This window comes from Crinia signifera, chromosome 3, assembly GCF_055691185.1.
Source record: "Crinia signifera chromosome 3, ASM5569118v1, whole genome shotgun sequence".
In the NCBI taxonomy this organism is placed as follows: domain Eukaryota; kingdom Metazoa; phylum Chordata; class Amphibia; order Anura; family Myobatrachidae; genus Crinia; species Crinia signifera.
This window is the reverse complement of record NC_139219.1, coordinates 314,759,796-314,787,412: the sequence shown is the minus strand read 5'-3', so window position 1 is coordinate 314,787,412 and position 27,617 is coordinate 314,759,796. Positions and strand designations below refer to the sequence as shown.

Below are 27,617 nucleotides of genomic sequence, written 5' to 3'. Positions count from 1 at the left end.
CTGTCCCTGGCAATGCATGTACTTGTAGTCCCCCAGCCACAGGGACCTCAGGGTGAGTGGATATGGGTCAGTGGTGGGAGCCGGTCCTGGCAATGCATGTACTTGTAGTCCCCCAGCCACAGGGACCTCAGGGTGAGTTGGTTTGGGTCAGTGGTGGGTGCCTGTCCCTGGCAATGCATGTACTTGTAGTCCCCCAGCCACAGGGACCTCAGGGTGAGCTGGTTTGGGTCAGTGGTGGGTGCCTGTCCTGGCAATGCATGTACTTGTAGTCCCACAGCCACATCAGGGTGAGTTGGTTTGGGTCAGTGGTGGGTGCCTGTACCTGGCAATGCTTGTACTTGTACTTGTAGTCCCCCAGCCACAGGGACCTCAGGGTTAGTTGGTTTGGGTCAGTGGTGGGTGCCTGTACCTGGCAATGCATGTACTTGTAGTCCCCCAGCCACAAGGACCTCAGGGTTAGTTGGTTTGGGTCAGTGGTGGGTGCCTGTACCTGGCAATGCATGTACTTGTAGTCCCCCAGCCACAGGCACCTCAGGATGAAGTGGTCTGAATCAGGGTTCAGTGCCTGCGGCGCTTGTACTTGTAGTTCGCCAGCAGCAAGTTGCAACTGTAGACAGAGGTCACAGAGCGGCCGCTCTGTGTCGGCCTGAGCAGGCTGCTGGCTGGGTGACGTCACCGAGGCCGCCGCCCTCCCTCGCGCTGAGCGCCGTTGGCGGGAGAGTTGGAGACGCTGATAGCATGCTGATGTTGCACTCAGAGGCTGGGCTGCCGGTGCCAGGCTCGGTGCTGGGACTGCGTGTGACGGCGGTGCGGGCTAGTGCAGAGGCCCTGCTGGTAAGAGTGTGGGGGAGAGCCGGGGAGCGGGCGGAAGAGGAGCACCGGTGGCTGCGGGCGGAGATCCGGGCGGCAGTAGCGAGTGAACAGCGAGCGTGCACCCCGACTGTGGGGCAGTACTGCCTGGTGCAAGAGGAGGAAGGGACTGGTGACTGGCTGCGTTGTAAGGTGACCCAGCGCCTGGGCCCGGAGTACAGAGTCTACCTGTTGGACAAGGGGGGTCAGGCCACAGCCCGCCCCGACACCCTGCGCCCGGCTCCGGCATCACTCTTCCAGCTGCCCCCTCAGGCACTGGGCTGTGTCCTGGCCAACCTGGTGCCCCTGGAGCAGAAGGGTTGGAGCAACCGGGCCCTTAGTTATCTCCACTCCCTGCTGGGCCAGGAGGTGAAAGGACAAGTGAAGGATCTCCTCCTCCCCCAAGGGATAGTCCTCCTGGACCCCCTGTCCGTTGGCAAGTATCTTCTGGACTTGGGCTTCGCCAAGACCCTCCCGGAAGCCCTGTTCCGCGCCCTGGTTGATCGCAGTCTCGCGGAGGCCGGTTGCAGTGCCCACTGGCCGGAGAACGCAGAGGCCCACCAGCCGTCAACCCTCAACATGAGCATTGTAAGGCAGCCAGTAGTCCCCTGGCAAGGTGTGGCTATGGACTACTTCTACCCACAACTTCAGATCGGTGTGACGGAGCCAGTGGTGGTGACGCAGGTCACTGACCCTCAGCACATCTTCTGCCAGCTCAAGAGCCTCTCGCAGGAGGTCCAGAGGCTCGCAGAGGCCATGGATCATTTCTACGAGAGTCCAAACGCCTCTGGAGATGCTATTGTTCAGCAGCCTTGCCCTCTGGGTCAGCCATGTGCATCCCGCGGCTCAGATGGACACTGGTACCGATCGCTTCTGCAGGAAATAATCCCAGGTAAACAGCTGGCTGCAGTAATCCATGTCGACTGGGGTCGCCGAGAGGTTGTCCCCCTGACCAACGTGCGCAACCTTGCGGTGGACTTCTTCCGCATGCCAGTGGTCACCTTCCGCTGCTCTTTGTACGGAGTTTCTGATGACTGGTACCCACCTCTGCTTTTTGAACTCCGCTCTTTTCTGTGCGAAAAGAATGTCATTGCTAAAATCGAGTTCTTCAACACCTTTGAGCACCTGTATGTCATCACATTGTTTGCTGAGAATGGACTTAACATTAACTGCTTGTATAGCATGCGAGCGCAAAACATCAAGGCTTGCCAGGGGGATTCACTGACCACCACAGAACCTGCTAAAGACCATGCTAATAATAGTATGCCAAGTTTGTATGTGCCCAAGTTTCCCACAGTGGAGCTAAAAATTGGTGCTTTTTACGACGCAATGGTGGACTTTGTCATTGATCCTTCAAACTTTTGGATTCGAACTGAAGAGTATTCTGTACGACACAAGGAAATGGTCGACTGCATCACCAAAAGGTACTCCCAAGCTTCAAAATTAGAGGGTATTATTGTAAAACCTGTTCTTAGCCAGCTATGCTGTGCCAAGTTCAAAGACGATGTGTACTACCGAGCGGAAATCATGTCTGTTGAAAAAAAGAAGGTGACATTATACTTTGTAGATCATGGGAATACGGACGTGGTAGACTTGTTTGACGTCAAGGAGTTGCCTGCTGAATTTAGAGACCTGCCGGCCATGGCAAATAGGTGCTGTGTTGCTGACATCTACCCATTGGAGGATACCTGGAGTCACGATTCCATCTTGGCTTTTAAAGTTGCTGTATTTGATAAGAAGCTTGTTATTAATGTGGTATCTAAAGAGGCTGAGAAGTACACTATTGAGATTCTGGACCAATCTAGAATAGAGGAGAGAAGTGTGGGTAGACTATTGTGCAATGCAGGATATGTCCATTATGAAGAACTTGAACCAGCTGTCCAGATATCTAATGTCAAAGCTCAGAGTGTTGAATTGGGACAGAATGCATTCATCCACTCTACTTTAAATCAAGTACCTTCCAAATCAAACCAAAAAGCTGCGGCCGCTCCTCCAAGTGAAGATAATACAGAAGAACTGCACTACTCCCCGTTTGAAGAGCAGTTGTTTGAACCAGGTGCGAGAATTGAGGTGCTGGTCTCCTATGTAGAGAACCCTGGCTTGTTTTGGTGTCAAAACACTGTGTATCTATCAGAACTATCTGCCTTAATGAAGGTCATACAGAACCATTGCGCGAGTGAAGTGTGTCCGTATGCGAGTGGGAATCTTGCTTGTCTTGCACAGTGTCCAGATAATGGAATATGGTACAGGGCCTTTATCACTGAGATCCCAAGAAGTATTTCCAAGGCAGATCATGTGGAAGTGCTGTATGTTGACTATGGAAACAAAGATAATGTCCCTGTAGCAAATCTCCGTGCAATTAAGAGTGACTTCTTCCATTTGAAAGCTCAAGCTTTCAAGTGTAGTGTCTACAACCTGGTTACCCCTGTAGGTAGCAATCCTTTTTATTGGGATGTTTACGCCACTAAGGTTTTTCATGAGTTTGTACGTGAAGCCTCAATGTCTGAATTCCACTGCACAGTTTTTGCGGTTGCATCACTGGATAAAATGTTATTTAATATTGTAGATCTGACCAGTCCCTTTTCCAGTTTATGTGATACATTGGTCAAGAGAGTATTTGCAACTCGCCAACTTGAAAAAACACTGGCACCATCTGTGCAGCTTCATTCGTACTATTATTCAATGCATGGCATTAAAACTGGGAATGAGGAGGAGATTTTTATTACTCATGTCAACCCTTCTTTGGAATTTTACTGCCAGCTTTCCAGGTCTACAGAGACTATTGAGAAGATTTCATCTGCCGTAACGAAAGTTTGCAAAAAAACTCAATATTTAAAATTGCCTCATGACTCTGGGCCCCTGTGCCTTGCAAAATTCAGTGACCAACAGTGGTATCGTGGCTTTATCCGCTCTGACAGAAAGGCCACAGCTGATGTATTCTTTGTAGATTTTGGGAACGTGGAAGTAGTGGCTAAAGATGACATTTTACCAATTACCAGTCGTGAACTTGAACTTATGTTTTTACCGATGCAGGCAATCAAATGCTTCTTGCCTGATATTCCATCTAAAGTTCCAGGTGAAATTGTGTCATGGTTCGAGAAAGCTGTACTGTGCAAAGCTTTAAGGGCGGTTGTTGTGGCAAAAGATGCTGATGGGAAGTTACTGGTCGAGTTATACGATGGATCTCGCCAGATCAATGCAACTATTAAAAGCAAACTGGGCTTGAAAGTGCCTAAAATTGCATCAAATACTCAGGAGAACATTGTAAAGTCGATTGAATCTAGAAATCCATTAATTAATGTGGACACCAAAGAGAGAATCAATTACAGCAAGGTCAATCAGTGTGATAATGGAATGCCTTCTGCCAAGGGTTTAGCAGTGCAAAAAGTGGACAGAGGTTACCCAAGATACCAAGCTTCTGCTGAGCGTGAAGTGGAAAACAAAGATCGCACTGGTGCAAGGTTTAAAGATTACAGTTCTCAAAAACCATTCAATAATGTGGACACCAGGGAGAGAAACGGCAACAGACAAGTTCTACTGCCAAGAGAGCCCAATAAAATGGTCGGTTTTGAAAAGCCAGGCACAGCTTACCCCCAAAAAGTACCTGCCGCACATGGAACGGAGAACAAAGATTACACTGTTCCAAGGTTTCAAGAATTCAGTTCACAAAAAAAGGAATCCATGAATCGGAGAGATCCACCAAGTAGCTCATACCATGAAAAATCAATGGGTGGAGATACAATGCCAGTTGTAAACAAGTCCTCTGTAGATAGACAGTCCAAATTTGGGCCATCCAGTGGCTCATACCAAGAAAGAAAGGTGGGTCGAGACAACATGCCAATTGTAAACCAGTCCTCTGCAGAAAGGCCATCCAAATTTGTTCCATCCAGTGGCTCATACCAAGAAAGAACATTGGGCCGAGAGACTTTTCCATTTGTAAACAAGTCTTCTGCAGCTAGGCCACCTACATTTGCAGATAAACACAACTCCACCTCAAAATCACCTCTAACGAAGTTCAATGAAATGCCCAGAAGACAAATCGTCCCTGGGATGAAGAGGTCTGTGTACATTTCCCACACGAACACTGTTTTTGACTTCTACGTACAGTTTGCTGAGGATGACCATCTGGATGAGCTTTCAGCTCTGTTAAATGATTGGAGTACATTAGAGGTCCTTGCTGAAAAAGATATCAATGTAGGAGACGTAGTTTGTGCTTATTTTGTAGAAGATGAACTCTATTATCGAGCAGTGGTGACCGGTAAAAGCGCGCAAGGTTTAAAAGTGCAGTACATAGACTATGGCAACACTGCATCAGTCTCCAACTGTAGAACCTATAGACTATCCCCTAAACTGTGCTCTATCCCTATAATGAGTGTTCGTTGCTCTCTAAGCAGACCGGCTGGTGTGGAACCAACGCCCACAATGGAGGATTTGCTAAGTGAGTTTTCTAAACGGACTTGTGAGTTCCAGTTAGATTGCAAGTTTGTGAAACAGTATGATCTTAAATGGGATGTAATGCTTCATGACAAACAAGGATGCCTTAATGATTTGCTTGCCTCAAGCGGTAGACACTTGTTAGAGGAACATATTAGTGATGAGGCAGGTGAAATGACCCGTAAAGAGAAACCTGGAGAGGAAAAAGTTCTATCTTTTAAGTCTTTCACATGGAACCTACCACTCCCTGGTAAAATGATAAACGTTTATGCCAGCGCTGTGGATAGCCCTGAATATTTCTGGTGTCAGTTATCATCTGCAGATATGGACTCCCTGGCTGGTAGAGTGCAGGAGGCAGGAGAACAATCCATTAAAGATGAAGACTTTGTTGAAACAATTCAGATTGGCAGCCCATGCAACGTGATGTATAGTGAGGATGATAACTGGTACAGGGCCACCGTTACCAAACTCGAGGCCGGTCTTGTGACGGTAAGGTTTATCGACTATGGTAACGAAGACCATATTACTGTGGATCGAATAAGGAAGCTTTCGGATACACTTCTTGAAATCCCTGCTCAAGCATTTCCCTGCTGCCTTGCAGGTTTTAATACTGGAACTTGGACTTCAGAGGGGAGAAATTATTTCTATGAAAAAGTTTCAGAAGATCTGCTGCAGGTAACTGTGCATGAAATCCACGATGGGCCACACTTGATTCCTCTAGCATTTGTAAGTGTTAACTATAATAACATGGACTTCAATGAGGAAATGAGACGTTTTTGGAAAATAGGAGATGATACTGTCTTGGCTGAAACGGATTTTGAAGAAAATCGGCCTCCCACAGAAGGTTTCCTTGAAGCACCTACCAACCGCTTCCAAATTACTAATGAAGATTCAAAGTGTGAGAGAGTCTGTCCTCCTGGTGATGATGACATACAAAGTTGCACAGATGATGTTAAAGGTGAGTTGATTTGACCGTAATTTACTGATAAATAAATATAATTCTTTGTAAAGAATCTTCCTGTTCTTTTTCTTTTTTTTCCTATGTCTGTGTCTCTGTCTGTCTGTCTGTCTGTGTCTCTGTCTGTCTGTGTCTGTCTGTCTGTCTGTGTCTCTGTCTGTGTCTGTCTGTCTGTCTGTGTCTCTGTCTGTCTGTGTCTGTCTGTCTGTCTGTGTCTCTGTCTGTCTCTGTCTGTCTGTCTGTGTCTCTGTCTGTCTCTGTCTGTCTGTCTGTCTGTCTCTGTCTGTCTGTCTGTGTCTCTGTCTGTCTGTGTCTCTGTCTGTGTCTCTGTCTGTCTGTGTCTCTGTGTGTCTGTGTCTCTCTCTCTCTCTCTCTCTCTGTCTGTCTGTGTGTCTCTCTCTCTGTCTGTGTCTCTGTCTCTCTCTGTCTGTGTCTCTCTCTGTCTGTGTCTCTCTCTGTCTGTGTGTCTGGCTCTGTCGCGCGCTGGCGCTCTGTCTCTCCTGCTCAGTCTCTCGCACTCTCTCTGTATTCTCCCGTCTCTAAATTTGTTTCTTATAATAATGTGCTTCTTACAATTTGTTACATTTTCTTGTTCCTATTTTTTAAAACCGAAGCAACAGACCTGCTTCACTCCATGCGGGTAGACGAAGCTGCAGAGGACTCTGGACCTGCTGTTGAGGACAGTGATCTCCACAAGGACTCTGGTACTGTATCATGGTCTAAAATTACCTATGACTACAGCTTTCATGATTCGACTCTGACTCTCCCTCCCCTCGCCCTGTCTGGCTGGCTGGCCCTGTCTGGCTGGCTGGCCCTGTCTGGCTGGCTGGCTGTCCGGCCCTGTCTGGCTGGCTGGCTGTCCGGCTCTGTCGCACGCTGGCTCTCTGTCTCTCCTGCTCAGTCTCTCGCACTCTCTTTGTATTCTCCCGTATCTAAATTTGTTTCTTATAATAATGTGCTTCTTACAATTTGTTACATTTTCTTGTTCCTATTTTTTAAAACAGAAGCAACAGACCTGCTTCACTCCATGCGGGTAGACGTGGCTGCAGAGGACTCTGGACCTGCTGTTGAGGACAGTGATCTCCACAAGGACTCTGGTACTGTATCATGGTCTAAAATTACCTATGACTACAGCTTTCATGATTCGACTCTGACTCTCCCTCCCCTCGCCCTGGCTGGCTGGCTCTGTCTGGCTGGCTGGCCCTGTCTGTCTGGCTGGCTGGCCCTGTCTGTCTGGCTGGCTGGCCCTGTCTGTCTGGCTGGCTGGCCCTGTCTGTCTGTCTGCCTGCCTGGCTGGCCCTGTCTGTCTGTCTGCCTGCCTGGCTGGCCCTGTCTGTCTGGCTGGCTGGCCCGTCTGTCTGGCTGGCTGGCCCTGTCTGTCTGGCTGGCTGGCCCTGTCTGGCTGTGGCTGGCTGGCTGGCCCTGTCTGGCTGTGGCTGGCTGGCTGGCCCTGTCTGTCTGGCTGGCCCTGTCTGTCTGTCTGCCTGCCTGGCTGGCCCTGTCTGTCTGCCTGCCTGGCTGGCCCTGTCTGTCTGGCTGGCTGGCCCGTCTGTCTGGCTGGCTGGCCCTGGCTGGCTGGCCCTGTCTGGCTGGCTGGCCCTGTCTGTCTGCCTGGCTGGCCCTGGCTGTCCTGCCCTGTCTGTCTGGCTGGCCCTGGCTGTCCTGCCCTGTCTGTCTGGCTGGCCCTGGCTGTCCGGCCCTGTCGTGCGCTGGCACTCTGTCTCTCCTGCTCAGTCTCTCGCACTCTCTCTGTATTCTCCCGTCTCTAAATTTGTTTCTTAAAATAATGTGCTTCTTACAATTTGTTACATTTTCTTGTTTCTATTTTTTAAAACAGAAGCAACAGACCTGCTTCACTCCATGCGGGTAGACTTGGCTGCAGAGGACTCGGGACCTGCTGTTGAGGACAGTGATCTCCACAAGGACTCTGGTACTGTATCATGGTCTAAAATTACCTATGACTACAGCTTTCATGATTCGACTCTGACTCTCCCTCCCCTCGCCCTGGCTGGCTGGCCCTGTCTGTCTGTCTGGCTGGCTGGCCCTGTCTGGCTGGCTGGCCCTGGCTGGCTGGCTCTGTCTGGCTGTCCGGCCCTGTCTGTCTGGCTGGCTGTCCGGCCCTGTCTGTCTGGCTGGCTGTCCGGCCCTGTCTGGCTGGCTGGCTGTCTGGCTCTGTCGCGCGCTGGCGCTCTCTGTCTCTCCTGCTCAGTCTCTTGCACTCTCTCTGTATTCTCCCGTCTCTAAATTTGTTTCTTATAATAATGTGCTTCTTACAATTTGTTACATTTTCTTGTTTCTGTTTTTTAAAACAGAAGCAACAGACCTGCTTCACTCCATGCGGGTAGACGTGGCTGCAGAGGATTCGGGACCTGCTGTTGAGGACAGTGATCTCCACAAGGACTCTGGTACTGTATCATGGTCTAAAATTACCTGTGACTATAGCTTTCATGATTCGACTGTTGGAACGTTCAGACAGTCGTAATCCCAACCATTTTCGCTGGCTTCCGACAGCTTCTCATTAGTCGGTAATCAATGTTCCTAGTGTCGGAAAGTCCATGGATCAGCTAAAATGGTGCGGATACAGACTCGACAGCCGTTTCCGACAATACATACTCGCCTTTATAGGGAGGGGAATCTGCAGCAGGCGAGTCCCGGCCCGGGATGGCGAGTGTTTCCACTGTCGGAAATATTGGCCGAAATTGAATACACACCATAGTCGAGCGGGAGGGGGGTGAAAGCTTCTTGGATGTAGATACACACTCGTCGGGCCATTCTTTGTGGGCAGGGAGGGCAGGCAAAGGCACTAGAAATCATTTGATGGTTGGCGAACATCAATTAATTTCTCCTGCTAGCGGAGGCATGCGAGAGGACATGTCGGCGAACAAATCCTCTTGCATGCTAAAGTAATTTAGTTTTCTTATTTAACTATTCTCCCAAATCCCCCATCTGACAGCACTGTAGTCGTTCCAAGATGGGACGCTTTACGTAATGTTCTATTTTGTACACTCCACTGTGCCGGTTGTGTGAGTGGACCCTGTGGTAGGGTCGCCAATCCCGGGATCGGCGGGATCCCGGGATTTGGCCACAAAATGTCCGAGATTTCAATCCCGGGATTGGATTATTCAATCCCGGGATTGGACTATCCAATCCTCGGATTTCGGGATTGTTCAGTCTAGTGAAGGGCAGCGTCTAAGCACCTGTTCAGACGCTGCCCGGCTGTTCCCGACCCGGGGTACGGCCTAGAGATCTCAGGCGGGGAGAGGATTCTGCCCTCTCTCACTCACTCTGTCATATGTCGGACGCGTTCCGGCATCTGACTTGTTCCGTGAGAGGTCGGGCGGCGAGCACCAGAAGTGCAGTGCTGTGGCCTCCGGCGCCCGGAACACGTTCACGGCGCCCGACCTCTCCCAGCCGCTCACAGCAATTCCCTCCATACAGCGTCGCAGTCGCCGCCTGCGCAGCTCCACCGCATATGGCTCCACTAAAGTAAGGGGGACAGGGGCGTTTTTCTTTTAGGGATGCCAAGGGATTCCTGGGATCCCGGGAGTGAACATTTTTCAATCCCGATTCCCGGGATTGAAAAACTGCCCCGGGATTGGCATCCCTACCCTATGGTTACCTCTGCAAGTACTATACTAATACCCCTTTCACACCAGAAAATGCACGGACTTACCCGGGAATACGGTCCTCGGATTGGCCCCTTTCACACCAACTTAGTCCCTGCATTTTCTGGTGTCGGGGGGCACTCAGCAGCTCCGTGTCCCCAGGTCCCTGCGGTGGGCGAGGCTCACTTGGCAGCTCCGTGTCCCTGCGGTGGGCGGGGCTCACCCGGCAGCTCTGTGTCCCCAGGTCCTTCTAGTGGCGATTGCGTGCGGCAGCAACTAGTCACAGGACCATAAGGGCAAACGGAGGACAGGGGCTGGCCAGCCGGGGGACACCCCAGCAGCACGAGCATGGCAACGGCAACAGGTTCACGTCCAGGATGGGAAAGCCGGGTAAGTACCATTTCACACCGGCCTGTATCCTGGGCAGGTCCCGGGAGCAACCCTGCTAGCTAGGATTTTGTCCCGGAATCCTTTCACACCTGCGCTAGTCATGGGTTGTTCCTGGGCCCAACCTGGGAATTTAGGCTGGTGTGAAAGGGGTATTAGTGTTTAGAGCAGTGGTGTCAAACTCGTGGCCCTTCAGCTATTGTGGAACTACACATCCCAGCATGCCCTGTCAGTTTTAGCAATCCATTATATAAAATCTGTGGTGCGGCATGCTGGGACATGTAGTTCCACAACAGCTGGAGGGCCATGAGTTTGACACCACTGGTTTAGAGAGGGCAGGAAGGCTGCAGTGTGGAGAGGGTGGAGTCCTGGAAAGAAGGTGTAGCCTCAAAACCATGACCAACCCCTTACTTAACACTCTAAATGTGCGTAAAAACTGGGCAATATATTAGCAGTTTGTTTAAATGACCAATACTGTATATTGATGAAAAATTGGCCTACCAGAGATATTTCTGTATTGCTTCAATGTTGTGTACGTGCGGTGTACGGACAATCCGCCAATCGCCTAGAACCAGCGGTGATTTGCCGGCTCAACTCAGACCCAGATGAGACGTTCTGCAGGACAGATCTGGCACTGTGTTTTGAAGACCTCGCTGGCCGATCTGACGAGAGATATATCCTGCAGATCAATGATCTACAGAGATCTTCTATCTAGTGGGTACCCAGCTTCTCATGCATTGGCCTTGAAGTGCCCTTGATGACAGTTATGTCAGTAGGCCCCTATGAAATGATTGCAGTTCTGGTACACAAGCAGTCACTGCTCCTTCTGATACCACAAGTAACTAAAGATCTGCTTGTTTCAGTATGGTTTGTATTCAGATTTTTAATATGTATGTCTTTTATTTTTATTTTTTATAGTTGTAACCAATGAACCGGATCACGCTGAGCTGGCCGCCATTCAGCAGTTCACTTCTTCACATCTGCAAGGTTATTCATGATTACCTTACAGTTTATTTGTGTTTTGGAGGCACATGTGACATGTGGTGGTCCCATATGGCTATATAAAAAAAAGAAAAAGGAAATGTTCCAAAATACATTTTATTTTTTTGTACTTTTTGGAAAATGCAGAGAATAAAATTTGAGCTGTTTATATGAATGCTCAAATGATTTTGTTTTTTACCTTTTTATAAGATAGAGATAGATAGATATATATATATATATATATATATATATATATATATATATATATATATATATATATATATATATATATATATATATATATATATATATATATATATTTTTTTTTTTTTTTATTTTTTTTTTTTTTCTAACGATCACCAAATTCCAGTGTAGTTTAATGAGTCTTTTTTTTTGCATTATTTAGTCACCTATGCCTTACTGTTGTATCCATAAAACTTTGACTGTGGGTGCTGCCTCGAGGACCACATTAGAAGAACAATACCCGTAAATGTTATGAAGACTGCAACAACTGTGTTGCAGTAGGTTCTGATGATTTGTGTACAGGACCAATCAAACTGCAGTGTCGCCCAGGTCTGGGACATAAAGGCTGCATGGATAACAGGAATCATTGCAGCTGCTGTAAGGCTGCATCTACATATTGCGTTTTAGCAGGATGCAGAAGGCTTGTGTATATATCCGCTTGAGTATGCTAAACAGCTCCTGTTCAACTGCATCCTGCTAAACAGCTCCTGTTCAACTGCATCCTGCTAAACAGCTCCTGTTCAACTGCATCCTGCTAAACAGCTCCTGTTCAACTGCATCCTGCTAAAACGCAATGTGTAGACAAAGCCATAGATTTACATGTGCTTGCTCCTTTCTGCCAAACAGGTCCCTTTTAAGAGGGACCTGTCAAAATGCAATGTGTAGATGCAGCCTTAAGGTGCCCATACACGGTGCGATGAACTTTGTGCTTCAAGTACTAGATTGCATCACATCTAGTACAAAAAGCACACAATGTGCTACAGCAGCGTGCTTTTTCTACTAGATACGATGCAATCTAGTACCAAAAGCACGGGCTATGGAATGGGATAGCCCCGGGAGCGCGCATAGCACAGCACCATTGTACCGTGTATGGGCACCGTTAGAGGTGGAGGGCAGAGGTGACCCTGGTCTCGTGGTTGTTCAGAAACCTTTTGACAGAATTTTAGTCTGGCCCAGGGGAGGCTCCAGAGGAGGGGCTGCAGCACAGTCCAAAATTCAAATAGCGGAAGCACAGCAACTGATGTTTCAAACTGACTCGCTGGCAGTTGGTGTTACTCCCCTGTTTGAACCTTGGACTGTGTCGCAGCCCGTTTTTAAAAAGAGGGGTTAATACAGATCCCTAGCGCTCCCCTTGTAGACTGCAGTTCTCTGTGACCAAGACCACTACTGGGTCAAGACAAATATAAAACTAAACAAATAAAGAAATTGACACCAAAAGGTGTCCCACGTAGAAAAGGACTGTGTGTATTCAGATCCAGATGACTTTCATCAATGATCTTATGACCGTCCTATGAGATTATTGCATTGATGAAAGTCATCTGGATCTGAATACACACAGACACCTACGTGGGACACCTTTTGGCGCAATTTTCTGTATTTGTTTATTTGTGTTGTAGCCGGACCTCTGGATCCACCACTGCTTTGGCAGCATGTAACATCACATGCTTACCCCCTCCAGGGGTCGTTTTCTGTGGCAAATAGCTATGATTTGATTCAGTGCAAATAACAAACCTCAAGACACAGGGACCTCTCCCCTTCAATCGGGAAGAGGTTCCAGGAGACTTGCTGATTTTTCCAGGTATCCCGGAGAGCCACCTGTGGTTGGGGATTGTAGTCAGATAAAGGTAATCATCACATTACAGAACAACCTGACAAGCTAATGCCAGATCTGGAACACCCCCCCCCTCTAGGGGTAGAGTTTAGTGACTTTGGGCCATAGTTTTGCAGTTTGTCCTGTAATGTGGTCTCCAGCCAGTACAGCTTTCTCGGGTGTTGTATATAAGTTTGGCATTCACAAGGTCGACATTGGGAAAAGGTAGACCCATGGAAAGGTCCTCATTATTATTATTTTTTTGGGTGTCCATGTTGACACCTGAGCCGGTGGTCCCCCAATGAATGTACCGCGTCCCCTCCCCGGGCTCACTTCGCTCACCATGCTTCTAGCCAAGTGCCTCTCAGGGAGGTATGATAAGCCTCGGAGAGAGATAAAATCACAGTCAATCAGTCCCAAGCTATCATGTTACAGACTGGTACTTTATCTCTCTATGCTTTACCGCTCTTCAAGGCTTGTTTTGTGTTCAGAACTCTATGCAATATACACTTATCGGCGAGTGATGTAGGGAGACGCTAGATCTAGCAGTGTTCTGTCTATGTTGGAGTTCTCAGAATATTATTCAGCTATAGAACTGTAATGTTACAGCATGCAATACCCAACTAAATATACCAATGTGCAATACATAACCGCCCGTGTATTATAGGGAATGATCCGGTATATGATGGAGCCCCCAGGTTCTTTCTGTCTTGTCCTATTTGTGTCTTATTGCTTGTAGTGCTTATTGATTGGACGAATACACGTTTTAAAAAATGTAGCCTACTAACAATATATTGGGTGGACCGTCGGACGGCTTGTACATTGGATATATCCCTGAACCACGTACAGTAGTTCAGATATATCACGTCGGCCGTGTAGCATTGCAGATACATCGCTCCATCTGAAGGAATGCGTGGCTGCCTGAACGATATGTTAGCTGTAGGATTCGTTAACTATGACGTCGCAAATAGGGTCTTCTGGCCAGGCGCATATGTGTACTCAGCCTAGGAGTAATGTGAGTTCCTTTTGAAGTGTATCAGGTTGCCTGTTGTCCTGTCACAATTGTAGGGAATATCTATTTTATATTCTGCCTAGGGAATGAGGAGCGTCTTGTATACAATTGCTGGGGGGCCAGCCGACATTCTCGTCAGTCACCGAGTTTGGGGGGGTTGAAATCTCACAGGGGATGTTTTATGATGGAATAAGGTAAACACCCTTCACCTCAAATTCAGGCGCTCTAAAAGTGGGCAATACCCCCCTAGTAGGTTGTATGGACCCTTCCATTTATTCTCTGGGGTTTCTTGACTATATATGTAAAAGAGAAGAATACACATGCGATACTTCCTTCTATCTTTCTGAGTCACTTGAAAGGGGGTATTCCCCGAATCAGATTGTCCGTTGTTGTTTGTGATATGCATTAGAGTCACCTATACGTAGTGAGCCCGGTGGGCGGCGTGACATCTCGCAAAGCAGTGAAAAATAAAGCCAACCAGAATGACCTCCATTGTCCAGAATCCCCCGAGAACATCTTGAATTGTCCATACACCTACTAGAGAAGTATTGTCCACTTTTAGAGTGCCTGAATTTAAGGTCAAGAGTTTTTTCTTTATTCCACGCTGTACATAAGAGGTTTGGTGTACCATCTTTCCCTATTCACCTCTCGTCTAGGCTGCTACCTGCGCAGTTCAGACTCCACCTACTGTATCTTTCTATTTCCATGTTTGAGGATGGGTTTTGCATTGGTGGGTGAGATTTAATAGGATGAGAGATTCAGAAAGTGAGAGATTTGGTAAGAAATCTCCAGTTTTTTTTAAAAGTGGCAATCATTTACACTGTAAAACCTGTTTGATTTTTGCAGTGTAAATGATTGCCGCGGAGATTTCTTACCAAATCTCTCACTTTCTGAATCTCTCACCCAGTGTGTTTATTGTTCAGAAAGTACCAATCTTCAGTTGAAAAATGCATGTGCGGGATATCGCAGATCCATTTGGAGTTACGTTCCGGTTATAGTCCGGCCTATACTGCATATCGCATACACTATTCATATCTGTTTCTCGTTCTTATGTTCATGTATCTCTACATCCAATTAATGTATAATAATAAAACAATGCAGGAGAAACTACATGAAAGCAATTGTTCTGGGTCAGGATCGTTCGATATAATTGTTTATTATCATGGACAAAGGAATATGCAAAGTAACAGTGAACCTTGGTTCATCACATGCCATGCTGACAAATCATTGGAATAAAGGCAAACCAGGTAGGATGTCAACCGGAGCAGAGGGTTGGGCAACTCAGTGCATCTAGGTCAGGGATGAACCTGTTGTTGAACTACACATCCCAGCATGCCCTGCAATGGCTTTAGCGTGGCTAAATTGCAAAACTGCAGCAGGATATGCTGGTATATTTAGTTCAACCGCTGGAGTGCAGTGAATGTCATCAGCATAAAGGTGACATTGTAGATGCGTGGTGCTGCTGAGATCCCCAGGAAGGGAAGGTGTAGCATGAGAATAGGGGGCGGATACCTGGAACAGTGATGGGTGGGGGAAGCAGGAGGTCGTGGAATACTTTGTTGCGGTCTGGCAGTACTTTATGACCTGTTATTACATGGATTCATTGTGGCAGTTAGCAATCGAGAAACCACCTATACTACATACGTTACTATAGCAGATAAGGCACAGTGCGCCCCTTTATTGCAGTGGGAGAGGTCCCCACGGAGCTACTGTGCCAGTAACGGCTCTGAGATCCATAACAAGAATTTATTTTGCTCTCTATTTCCACCAACATTCCTGCACATGTAGTAGTACGTTTATTTATAAGGCGCCAGAAAGTGTCTGCAGCGCCATACATAGCAAACAAAAAACAAAGTACAAGGTAACGTACAGGGTGTGTTGATAAAATACAGCATAAATAGGGGTATAGCTGGTAGAACTAAAATCGGCATCAGTTCTGAAGTAGGTGTCGAAATTGTCGAGGAGACTGAAGATGAAGTAGAGGAAGGGAAGAACAGGACAGGAGCACAGGTGAGGTAAAGAGGTAGGGTGAGTACGTGAGGAAGGAGGGCCCTACTCATAAGAGTTAACATACTAAAAGGAGGTGGGTGGACGAATGAAAAACAATAGGATAAGTAGGAATGGATGGAGGGGTAGGGTAGGCAGGATAGGAGGAGCAAAAGAGGTTAATCATGATTATATACAGTATGTACAGTCTGTGATGGTGAGATGGGCTAGTAGGGGATGCAGTCAATTTACCGACGGTCATTATACCGACACCCATTGGCCGACAGTCAAATTACCGACATTTAACACTCAAGCAATTTTTGCCCCAAAACAGACTTTTTCATAAGTTACCATCCCAGTGGACCTGGAGGGAGAATATAATAGTGTGCCGAGAGCAGGGAGGCACCGTGGCCGAAGCATGGCGAGCATAGCAACGACCTACAGTACACACCAGAAAAACCCATAAGCACATGTCGACCTGTCGGTATTTTGGCTGTCTGTCAATGGGTGTCTGTATAATGACAGTCAGTAAATCATAGCGAACCCACTACTGAGGAATACTAATTTGGTGATCTGGTGACAGAGACTGATTCAGACCTGTGCACTAGGCTACATATTGCTTGCAGCCCCCTGAACGGGTCAGCGACGCCCCGCCAAATGGAAATAAGTCTAAACTGACTTTTATTTCCGCCGCAGATTGCCGAATACAGGGCGTCATGTGACATCAGCCACTCACCCTGAGCAGGCAACGCCACACATGCGTTCCCAGGGTAACTCCCTTGAAACGCTGGACGTTCCCAAACCCCCCCCCCCCGATGCCGTCCCCCGTCTGCAAATGATTCGGCGAGTGTGTGCTTTGCTCACCTGAGAGCAGAACAAGTGTCTGTAACCCTGAAGCCAGCCCACCGCCCACATTTTTACTATGTGGGAGTACGGACGGTGTAATTACTGCCTCACAGCGCTGAGGTCATGGGTTCAATACCCACCATGGCAACAACTGTGTGGAGTTTGTATATTCTCCCCATACTTGCGTGGGTTCCCTCCGGGTACTCCTGTTTCTTCCCACAATCCAACAATATACTGGTAGGCTAATTGGCTCCCAACAAACTTAACCCTAAAATGTCTGTGTGTGCATGTACATGTGGTAGGGAACATAGATTGTAAGCTCCACTGGAGTAGGGACTGATGTGACTGTTCAACTATACACTGTAAATTGCTGCGGAATATGTATGCGCTATATAAGAAACTGTTAATAAATAAAATAAATAATATGTGGTTCAGCGGATGCAGTATCCCGGTTCTAGCTCTTCCAGACATTTGGGACAGGGTGGTGCATAAGGCAACATATTAAAAGTATAAGCTGGCAGCCGGTTACCCGCAGTTATACATGCCACCGGATGTGATGTTCATCTTGCTATGAAGAAAATGCCTCAATAATTGCATGATCTCCGTTCACCTGGTTTAATCGTACAGACACCGCATATGTGAAGCAGGGAGCCTCGGAAAAGATCCTTGATCTACAGATGCAGCCCCATTGTCCTTCCTGGAATTCCACTATGGTCGACTAATGCCTTCTACCTTGGTTGTTAACTGGAACTTGAGTCCTAGAGAATCTATTTGAGCAGCTGTTTCTTTAAACAGGATGTTTCTTTAGCTTTGCTTTATTTCAGGGGTTCTCAAACCCGGTCCTCAGGACCCCACACAGCTCACATTTTCCAGGTCACCTGGCAGGTGCACAGTGCACTCATTACTGACTGATACATTTTAGAAGATCCACAGGTGGAGCTAATTATCTCACTTGTGATTCTGTGAGGAGACCTGCAAAACATGCACTGTGTGGGGTCCTGAGGACTGAGTTTGAGAACCTGTGCTTTATTTCAAACACATTCAATCATTTTGTCATTACTCCTGTACATTAATCCAATGTTTTACTCTTTCTGCACCTCCTATTGGTCCCACAAATGAAGGTGATGACCACACCCACTTCTCTGCTCGCCTTACTACTGGGTTATGCCTCATTAACACCATAGAACTCATTGATCAGTCTTTTTTTTTTAATCTCAGTTGACCCATGTTCTCACGGTTGCAATGCGGACACACAAGAAGACACCGAAATATTTTTACTTCTTTTTGATCATTAGCATGGATTAGGATCGGGCACCCCGATACGTTTCCAAGGTTGGCACCTGAGCCACTTCTTCACAGCAAAGAGACTGGGGCATATCGTCTTTCTCAGTCACCAGAGACATTATAGGACATACTAATTACCAAGGCACAGACCACAAAACACTTTTTTTTTTTTTTAGGAATCTTGAACTAGTTCCTTTGTTATAAGGCGAAGATTAATCCATTGCCGTTCTTACTGAATACAAGAATCAATAAATGAACCGTTGTAGATTATAACGGCAGTTAGAATCTTACCGGGTACTTCCGTTATATTTATTTGGTGGCCTAATATTTTAACAGCTCTTTATGATATTCAGATTGAGCGGTTTTCAATTTAAAAGATAGAAGATTCATTAATCTTTGCCAAAACGAATAAATATTACAGTGAACATTTTTGTATATTCAGGGTTAAACTCCGGACTTAACGGACAGAGCTATTCAATTGTTATGTGTTTAATCTGTGCAGTAACACATAGATTACACAGAACATCTCAACCCCCCACCCCCAAACAGTTCACGTTTTCCAGGTCTCCACACAGAATCACATGTGAAGTAATTAGCTTCCACCTGGGGATCTTTTCAAATGTGTCAGTGAATAATGAGTGCACCTGCAGGGTAACCTGGAAAATGTGAACTGCTGGGGGGTACTGAGGACCGAAGTTGAGAACCACTGCTCTATTGGTTTCCCCGCAGACGCATTTACTAGGGAGCTGTGAGGAAAAATTATCTTTGCTTCACGCGGACCTGCCAGACCCAACAGAGCCCTCAATTCTCCCTGGACTAGTTGGTTATGTCCCATAGAGTTCAATGTTGGCTCTCCAGAGTTTCTAAACTCTAGAGGGTCACCCAGAGCAAGCCTTCAAAACACGCTTTTAATCCTTGCAGAATGTCACGGGTCAATGGAGTAATTTTTTATCAAGTAGTAGATGTAGAGAGACATTTTTTTTTAAACACCGCCTGTAACATGGCAGTTAGGAGCTGATTGGCTGGTACTTAATCTCCATCCACTTTATCCTACTCCTCCCAAAAGGTCTACATTAAAACTACAGGAGAGTAAACTATACATCTTAAACTTTTTTTTTTTTTCCATTTCACATTTTTGATTTGTCCTTATGAAAAGCACATGGCCTTAATGATCTTACCAGAATTCCAGAGTGGTCATTGTGCTGATTTGTAGAACAGTGATTACTTGCATGTTTTCGTCACTACCACCTATCGAAGACTGGACAATGATCCGATGCAAGACAAAAAGCCAAGTCTGATCCTCAATATAAGCTGTTTTTGACACAGACCTGCTTAAAAAAACGTCTCTATTCCTCATCACCAGCCTTTGATATTTGTGCAAAGAGCTCCTGGACTGGCGTGATTTGTGTAAATTATAATATTCATCAGAGATGTTACATAAATGCTTTTTTTTTTTTTTTAAATATGGTTGATCTACGCTCCTCAAGAGGATATGTAATTTATATTCTCGTCTATTAATGTTGGCAGGATTCCATTGAAGTCTTTAGTTACACCAAAAAATATAAATTCAAGATAAAACCGTGTTCTCTAAATGAATCAAATGACCTCCATTATCATCTCACTTTATAACGATGATCCTTTGTTTAGAGCTTTAAACTCTCAGCATTTGGTGGTTTGCTATAAAAGAAGTTAGAGGTCTTTAAAAACATCCATCATTTTACACTCTAGACAGTAAAGTAGAAAGGTGGGGTACAGGAGGAACAACCGTCCCCCTCTTGCAAGGCTTTCTTATCTGGACGTGGAACCACTCTGTTTGGGGTTGGCTCGATAATTTTTTTTTTGCTGGGTTTCTGCAGTGTGGGGGGAACTGGTGGATGGGGATGTTGTTAGGTAGGGCCACACACTCTGTTACTGCCGTGCATGATCAATGCCTCCTTGATTGTGGTCCCCCCTTTTCAGGTCGCGCGGGGGCTGCAGGATCTGTTATCCATAGTTAGTACAAGTCATTTAAAAGCTGCCATCTAGATTTTCATCTTCCATTGACTTGTCTGGGACTATCCTGGAAGTTATCAAGGATCAGGTTTTGCTGCCTCAGGTGTACAAAACATAAGCCCCTGATAACTAGCCCTTAGAACCCTGTTTTTTTCAGTGAAAAACAAAAACCACGTTCTGGGAACATGTCCTGAGTTTGATATGCTCTTGCCCGAATTCGGGAAATCAGGACATTTTTTTAGCCCCACAAAAATGGCTATAATTGGGTAACGCAAAAATGACTATTGGCAAAAAATTGCATATTTTAAGGGTCTTAATTGAATGTGGGCTGTTGCCATGATGAAAAATGTATGTTTTTTTTAAGGAAAGGATAATTAGTGATGAGGGGGTGATTTGTGTGGCGGTTAAAAAAACATTTGTATGAAAATGCTCTTTGTATTGTATGGTGGTCTCACAGATGCTCTTGTATTATATTGTGATCTCAAATGCTTTCTGTATTTTTTGATGGTTACAATTATAGTGTTTGTTCTAGCACCCGCCATCTTTGAAAACCCATGCAGTTCCTTTTCCCTGCCTGGGGTGTCGCTGTCAGCTGTGCTTCTAGCAGTGTGGTCTGTATATCGGCACTGATATGCAAACCAGACCTGTGCTAGGAACACCACAGCAGACAGCGACACCCCAGGCAGGGAACAGGAACTGCATGGGTTTTCAAAGATATCGGGTTCGAGAATGAACACTACTTTATATTGTATGGTTGTCAAAAAAATTCTCTTTAGTATGGTGACCACTAGGATGCTGTGTGTACTGTATGGCAATTGCTGGAAAGCTATGTGTACTGTATGATGATCAATGGGATGCTCCTATTTACTGTAAGGTGATCAGACTTCATCCTGTGTTTTAATATACTGTTTCTGTAGTGTGTAATTGTGTGTGGGGGGCCTATTGTAATGTCAGGGGATATTTCAAGACAAATAATGGGGTCTGTTCAATTATATGAGACTAAGAGACAACATCCCGTGTTAAATAGAAATTCCATCTTAGTAAATTTCCCAGTAGGTGTGCTGCACTATCTGTACATAAATCCACGAATGCAGAGCAGACATATCTATTAGTAGGGTAGATGTATGAAGTAGTGATAAGGGAGGAGAAGGGAGCCAGAGGAGAAGTGGCCCATGGCAACCAATCAGCTGCTCTGTATAAATTTATAGTATGCAAATAATTGATGTTACTTCAGTGCTGATTGGTTGCCATGTGCCACTCCTTCTCTGGCTCACTCCTCCCTTTAACACTGCTTCATACATCTACCCCAGTGTACCCTGAATTGCTGCCGATTGGGAAGGGGGTGGTCATGTTTCCAAAATGGAGGCATGTCCTTTTCGTTATTAACTATAGGTTATTGTCCTTACATTGTACCCTATGCCAATAGAATATATTATTCTGTACAGTATGAGGCATTGTAGCTTGTTTGTCTTCTATGTGTATGAAGCACCTGTCTGGCTGTTTTGTTACTGAGGTGTATGATTTGACGTTACAGTTCCAGACTGTTGCAGCAGCGAGCCAACCCCAGTGTCTGATGGGAAAACTGGTAATGGTTCTGTGAAAGGGACTCCTAGCCTGTTTGTCGCCATGATGGAACATTATGATTGGTCTTTGCATGTAGGATGTGGTGTTTGTATAGTTTATAAAGTACCATTATTGCAGAATTCATGATCTATGACTGGGTTTTTTTTCCTCCCTCGGTCTGATGCACATAATGATAGGTTAGTTTACTGTCTAAAGCAAACCCTAGTGTGTATTGGGAGTTAGAGAATTTTGACCGTAAGCTCCAGCGGTACAGACATTCATGTAACTGAATATTCTCTGTACGGAGGTGCGGCATATGGTGGCGCTATATAAACAGGAACAGTGATTACTATGCCAGCATCTTACATCTGCCAAGTTGCTGCAAGCTTCTAGAGAGACCCGCAGTCACCTTACGCTCTCCTCTCATACTGCTTCTTCCCCTGCTGCCTATACAGCGATCATCAGTCAGACTTTTATTTCCGACTCAACAGAGTGGGCTGCACTGTGTAGGGTGGTCACTCATTGGTCCGCTGCTTATGGAGCCCACACATGCACCGATCCCGGCGTGCATTGTGGGCTTAACTAGCACACATAGCATCGTATGCCTTGTGCATACGATGTGCATACGATGTGCATGCGATGCTAGAAAAAGATAGTACAAAAAGTATGTGCAGCACATACTTTTTGTACTGTACGATGAGGTGCCGCGGGAGCGCGCACCCCATCGTACAGCATCGCACCGCCGGCAACGGTGCGTGTGTGGGCTCCATTAGTCTTATGGATTCCAGTCCCTTTGAGTTGTTCTTGACCTCTTGGCTGCACGTGTCATGTCTGGCAGTTCTGCAATATCCTGGTCCTGATTATGCCCTTCCACTCCCTGCATCCCTCTACTCTACACCTTCTCCATCATGTAAAGTTCAAGGCTCTGTCTGTATAATTCACTTGGATCACTAGTAAGCTCTTTTTGGGTATCATCACCTTTTATCTATCGCGCTTGTCCATTCCCTTCACTGTAGGCGCTTGCCCATTCTAGCAATTCACTTCCCCCATCTAGGATGCCCTCTTATGTTTTCACGAGTCTAGGGTCTCGCGTTAGCAAGCTTGATATCACTTTCATTCACGTGCACGCACCTAAAGCAAAATCATTGTGCACTCGACTATTCGCACATGGTTGCGGCAGGTACTATCTTACAATCACTCTCCTGTCATATCACTCCGCCTTGCCAAGAACACGTCACCATTTGTATTAAAATGTTGCCTAGTCCTAATCTTGACTTTCTCCCATTCCTAGAAAAAAATCACGGCAGTCGGGATACCAGTAGTCAGTAGACTGATAGTGGGATCCCGGTGTCCAGAATCCCGGCACATACATTTAAGTATTTTCTCCCAAACCCCACCCCTGTAGTCTAACCCTTCCCACCAGTACCTAACCCCAACCCTTGTGCTTACTGTATCTCCAGGGTGTGTCTGGACTCTGGTTGTCGAGATCCCAGTGTTGGTTTTGTGACATGTCTTTATCCTGCCTGACCGGATTTTCCCTGCAAAGTCTTGAGTGTATTTGTGAAGGATTCTAGAGTGGGGGCATCTATGCAGCTAAAAGCTTGAATCACAGATGAGTTTAGGCCAATTCTGTAGTTTAAATGGATTCATTAGTCCCTCATCTACATATTGCATTAATTGAGCTGGACAGTGAGGGCTATTGCACAATATCTGGTTCAGGCCGGACGGCACAAAAGCTGTGCAAGGCTTTTAATGAGTTGTAGGGTCCTTTCACGGGGCCCGGTCGCCGGGTAGCAGCTGGAAGTATCCACTGAAAAGGGTGGCGGCCATCTTAACAGGACAGTGGTTTACCCAGGCAGATGGTGCTTTTCACACTGGTTTTTGGTGTGCTGCTGCAGCTCTCCCCTGCCCCCAGGCATCACATCAAAACCCTGCCCCCAGAATTATTTTGACAAGCATTGCAGAAATAGCTGCATGTATGTATATATAAAATATATAAAAAAAAAAATGATTTTGATTTAATTTTTTTTATAAGAACCCCTAAAATCTGGCTAATAACTGGTGCATGTGAAAGGTACTGCCATCTGGCAAAAAAATTGATCAATTCAAAACCAGATAATGTGCAATAGCCCTAAGGAATTAGAAGCTGCGTCAGGTACCTTGGGCCCTGGGCATTTAGGGCTTTTGAAAGTGAGTAAACCAATCTTGACAATTTGCCATCTTACAGGCAGCCGGTGGAGGGAGTAGAGAATGAGAGTTATGTGGCTAGAACGGGGCTGTTGGGTATCAGCCTGGCAGCTACATTTTGTACCAGCTGTAATCGGTGCAGTGCTTTTGCTGGGAGACCCAGTTAGAGGGCATTGCAGTAGTCTAGGTGCGATGATACAAATGCAGTTGTGACTGTAGACAGATCTTCTGGGGGAGTTACGTGGATGTTTCTGGCTATGTTCCTCAGATGAAAGAATGAGGATTTTAATTTAGTTGATATTTGACGTTTAGGTGTCAGGCCACCATCCAGCACAACACCAAGATACCACACATAGGGGGTTATTCTAAATCCTTTGCATCCCCTGTGCGTCTGCATGGGGGACCGATATTGTGCGTAGGTGCATATCTGCGCATGTGTGGTCACTGTTTGCACCCAAGACTGTGGGTGTGGGGCGGCGGTGGATAGTTGTGCCCATGGGAACGCTCAGCATTTCATGTGCATTCCCATGGTAATCGGGCTATGACGTGGGTGGCAGGGGTGGGCAGCTGAAAATCGCAGGTTGTCAGCTGCCTGCCCACTTCCTGGCGAATGGGCGCGCGTATCTAAGGTGACCGGAGAATCACTGTGCGTGCACTCACCACATCATTCGACGGTCCAATGATGTTGGTGTTACCACATAGCCTGCGGATGGATGTTTGTTAAACATCCACGTGCAGCCAGTGCGTACGAACGCAGCATGCGAGGGGGGGAGTGGGCGGACCGGCATTTGGCAGGCAGAATAACCCCCATGATCTGTGTTTTGTAGTTCTGATCCCCCCAAGTGTAAGCTGGTTACGGTATAGATGATAAACAATGTCTAGGTCGTCCACTAATGTTCGATAATGACTAAGTCGACACCTAAGAATGGTTGACATACCCTAGGTCTGTGATGGCTAACCGTGAAACTCCAGCTGTTGTTGAACTACACATCCCAGCATGCCCTGCTACAGTTTAACTATTTGGCCTTGCTAAAGCTGATGCAGGGTATGCTGGGATGTGTAGTTCAACAACAGCGGGAGTGTCAAGGTTAGCCATCACTGCCCTAAGTCAACATTGACAGACAGAAGGCCGACACGCTGTAGTTCGACATCAATAAGGGTGACAGCACTGCGCTCGTCAGGCTTCAGGCTGACCAGAACAAACTGTTGGGGTTGTGCTAACAAGTAAAGTCCCCCCCCCCCCCCCATGTCTTGACATTAGAAGTCTGTTTAAACCTAATTGAATAAAATGGTTAAAGAAAATATATTGTTATATACATTGCAGCCGGCTGCCATTAGCACACTGTACGCCATCCTGGCTGAATGAGTCAGTTGAGAAGCGGTCTACATTTTAGTGGAGATCAGGCTTGGCTTTTGGTGCGGCGTGAGACTGTTTTAGGATCTCCTGTTCTTTGTCCCTAATGCCTGTCAATCTAGTCCTATGTATATAATCTATTTCTGTAGTCCCTTTTCTAATATTGCTACGGTACCAACCAATGCACTTTTGTAAACTCTTCCCATAGAAACCCGGAATAATTTGGAGTCACTGGAGAATCTGACTATCCAGTTCAGTGAGAACTTAATTCTCCTTAATGAAGAGGGACTGCCGGAGGAGACTACACAGCAAGGTACTTCATACAGCAAGTAAACCACAAAGCATGCCTAATTCACTGTTCGGGTACATTTCACAAAAGGGAGATGAGGTTAAGGGTTGTTTATGTTTTTGCTTTTGATCCGTTGTGATTGGTCCATGGTTTTCGAGCATGTATGGTCTACTGGTTGTCTACACAGGGTGGATAGTATTGCTGTCTGTCTGGGATAATAGAGTCCAACCTTGGCTTAATCTGTGTGGAGTCTGTATAAGCTCCCTGTATTTGCGTGTGTGTTTTCTGGAGTGTTCCAGTTTCCTTTGGTTACAGAACATAAAACAAAGGGCATTTGGTGAGGCTGATTTGGTAGTGCAAGCGTGGAGCTAGTAATGGAGGCCAAATAAGCCCAGGAAGCGGTGGTCTGGGGCAATGTATGTTTGAAAGGTACAGGTTGAGGGGTATGCGGTCCCTGGTCAACTTTGTCTAGGTCGACAACTAATGGACCATAGTGGATATGTCGACACCTAAGATTGGTTGACATACCCTAATGTGTCATTGACAGTAAGACGAAACAAGCGTAAGGTCGACGTGCTTTTTTCACAATTTTTTCTCCTTGTCAACATAGACACACAAATAACATGAAAAACTCATGTCGACCAGGTCCATGCCAACCTAAAGCTTGTGTCAACCTTCTGTCTATGTTGACCTAGGGCAGTGGTCAGAGACCAAGGGTAAATTACCCCAAATGGGGTAAAAATGTAATTCCTGGGGGTAATAGATGGCATTGCGGCCGTCCATTACCCCCAGGAATTTCATATCATTGCTAAAGACTCTCTATATAGATTCTATATACTTGCCCGGCTGTGGGTGTGTTACAGTACTGTAGTGTACAAGGACCTGACGCAGTGCGGGCTGAGTGTGTTACAGTACTGTAGTGTACAAGGACCTGGCGCAGTGCTGGCTGTGTTACAGTACTGTAGTGTACAAGGACCTGACGCAGTGCAATGCGGGCTGAGTGTGTTACAGTACTGTAGTGTACAAGGACCTGGTGCAGTGCAGGCTGTGTGTGTTACAGTACTGTAGTATTCAAGGACTTGACGCAGTGTGTCCTTGTGCATAATACGCTTCCCTGCGTGATGCCCCGGGGTAACGTCTGCGTATCTAAATATATTTTGGGGTGAAAGGTAAAAAATTTCCCTGACCCCAGACCTAGGGTGTGTCAACCATTCTTAAGTGTCTACCTAGTCACTGTCGTCTATTAATGGTGAACCTAGTGAGTGTCGACCTAGACCTGGTCTATCATCTATACCAGTGCTTCATAACCCTGGTCCTCAAGTGCCCCAACAGTGCATGTTTTCCAGGTCTCCACACAGAATCACAAGTGACATAATTAGCTCCACCTTTGGATTTTTTAAAAATGTGTCTTGACTATTGAGTGGACCTACTGGGTGACCTGGAAAACGTGCACTGTTGGGGGTACTTGAGGACCAAGGTTGGGATTCACTGGTCTCTACCGTAACCATGTTGAGGGCTTTGGTTAGTTAAGGTTGGTTGCCTAATGAGAAGGCCACTCAAGGAACACTGTTGCCACTCATGTGAGCAGGGAAGTTGAAGAGGTGGGCAGTAAGTGAAGTGGGTAGCTAAATTAGTGCCACTTGGGTGAGATGGGCTCCATCGGGCCAGTAGGTGGCTTGGTAATTGGGATGTAAGATGCCGTACCTGTAGCTGAATAGGAGCAGGCTGGAGACCTGGAAGTTGGGGTGCAGGTTCCTTGAGGATGGGGTAGCACTGAATTGTGGAGTGAGGAAGGAGTGGAGGCTCTGAGTGTGGTGAATGGGAGAAGATATGGCATGCTGGCAGTAGGGAACTTGGGCACTTCTGGGAGAAGAGCTGTGGTGAGAGGCTGACAGGAGGTGTGTGTGTGTGTGTGCAAGGCGGGGGGGGGGGTGTTGTTGAAATGGCTGAGCAGGATCAGTTTCACAGAATGGAGGTTGCTGTATTGTCTGGACTGCGAATTAAACTGAATGGGGCAGTATGATCAGTACACTGGACTTTGATTTACACAAGAGTG

The 27,617-nt window shown here is 46.5% G+C and overlaps 1 protein-coding gene across 6 annotated transcripts in view; it reads left to right on the top strand.

The window, feature by feature from the left end:
• The first annotated feature begins 656 nt into the window (after positions 1–656).
• The window catches only part of TDRD6 (tudor domain containing 6), a 46,388-nt gene continuing 19,427 nt past the window's right edge, over positions 657–27,617 (top strand). The window contains exons 1-7 of one of the 6 annotated variants that reach the window (XM_083178673.1): positions 657–6,241; positions 6,853–6,945; positions 7,246–7,338; positions 8,079–8,171; positions 8,557–8,646; positions 11,152–11,220; positions 25,481–25,585. In XM_083178673.1, coding sequence (XP_083034799.1) covers positions 739–6,241; positions 6,853–6,945; positions 7,246–7,338; positions 8,079–8,171; positions 8,557–8,646; positions 11,152–11,220; positions 25,481–25,585 — 6,046 coding nt within the window. In that variant the 5' untranslated portion in view covers positions 657–738. Of the gene's footprint in view, positions 6,242–6,852; positions 6,946–7,245; positions 7,339–8,078; positions 8,172–8,553; positions 8,647–11,151; positions 11,221–25,480; positions 25,586–27,617 lie in introns of all 6 variants that reach the window. The other 5 variants (XM_083178672.1, XM_083178671.1, XM_083178675.1 and 2 more) reach the window with 5 other exon arrangements.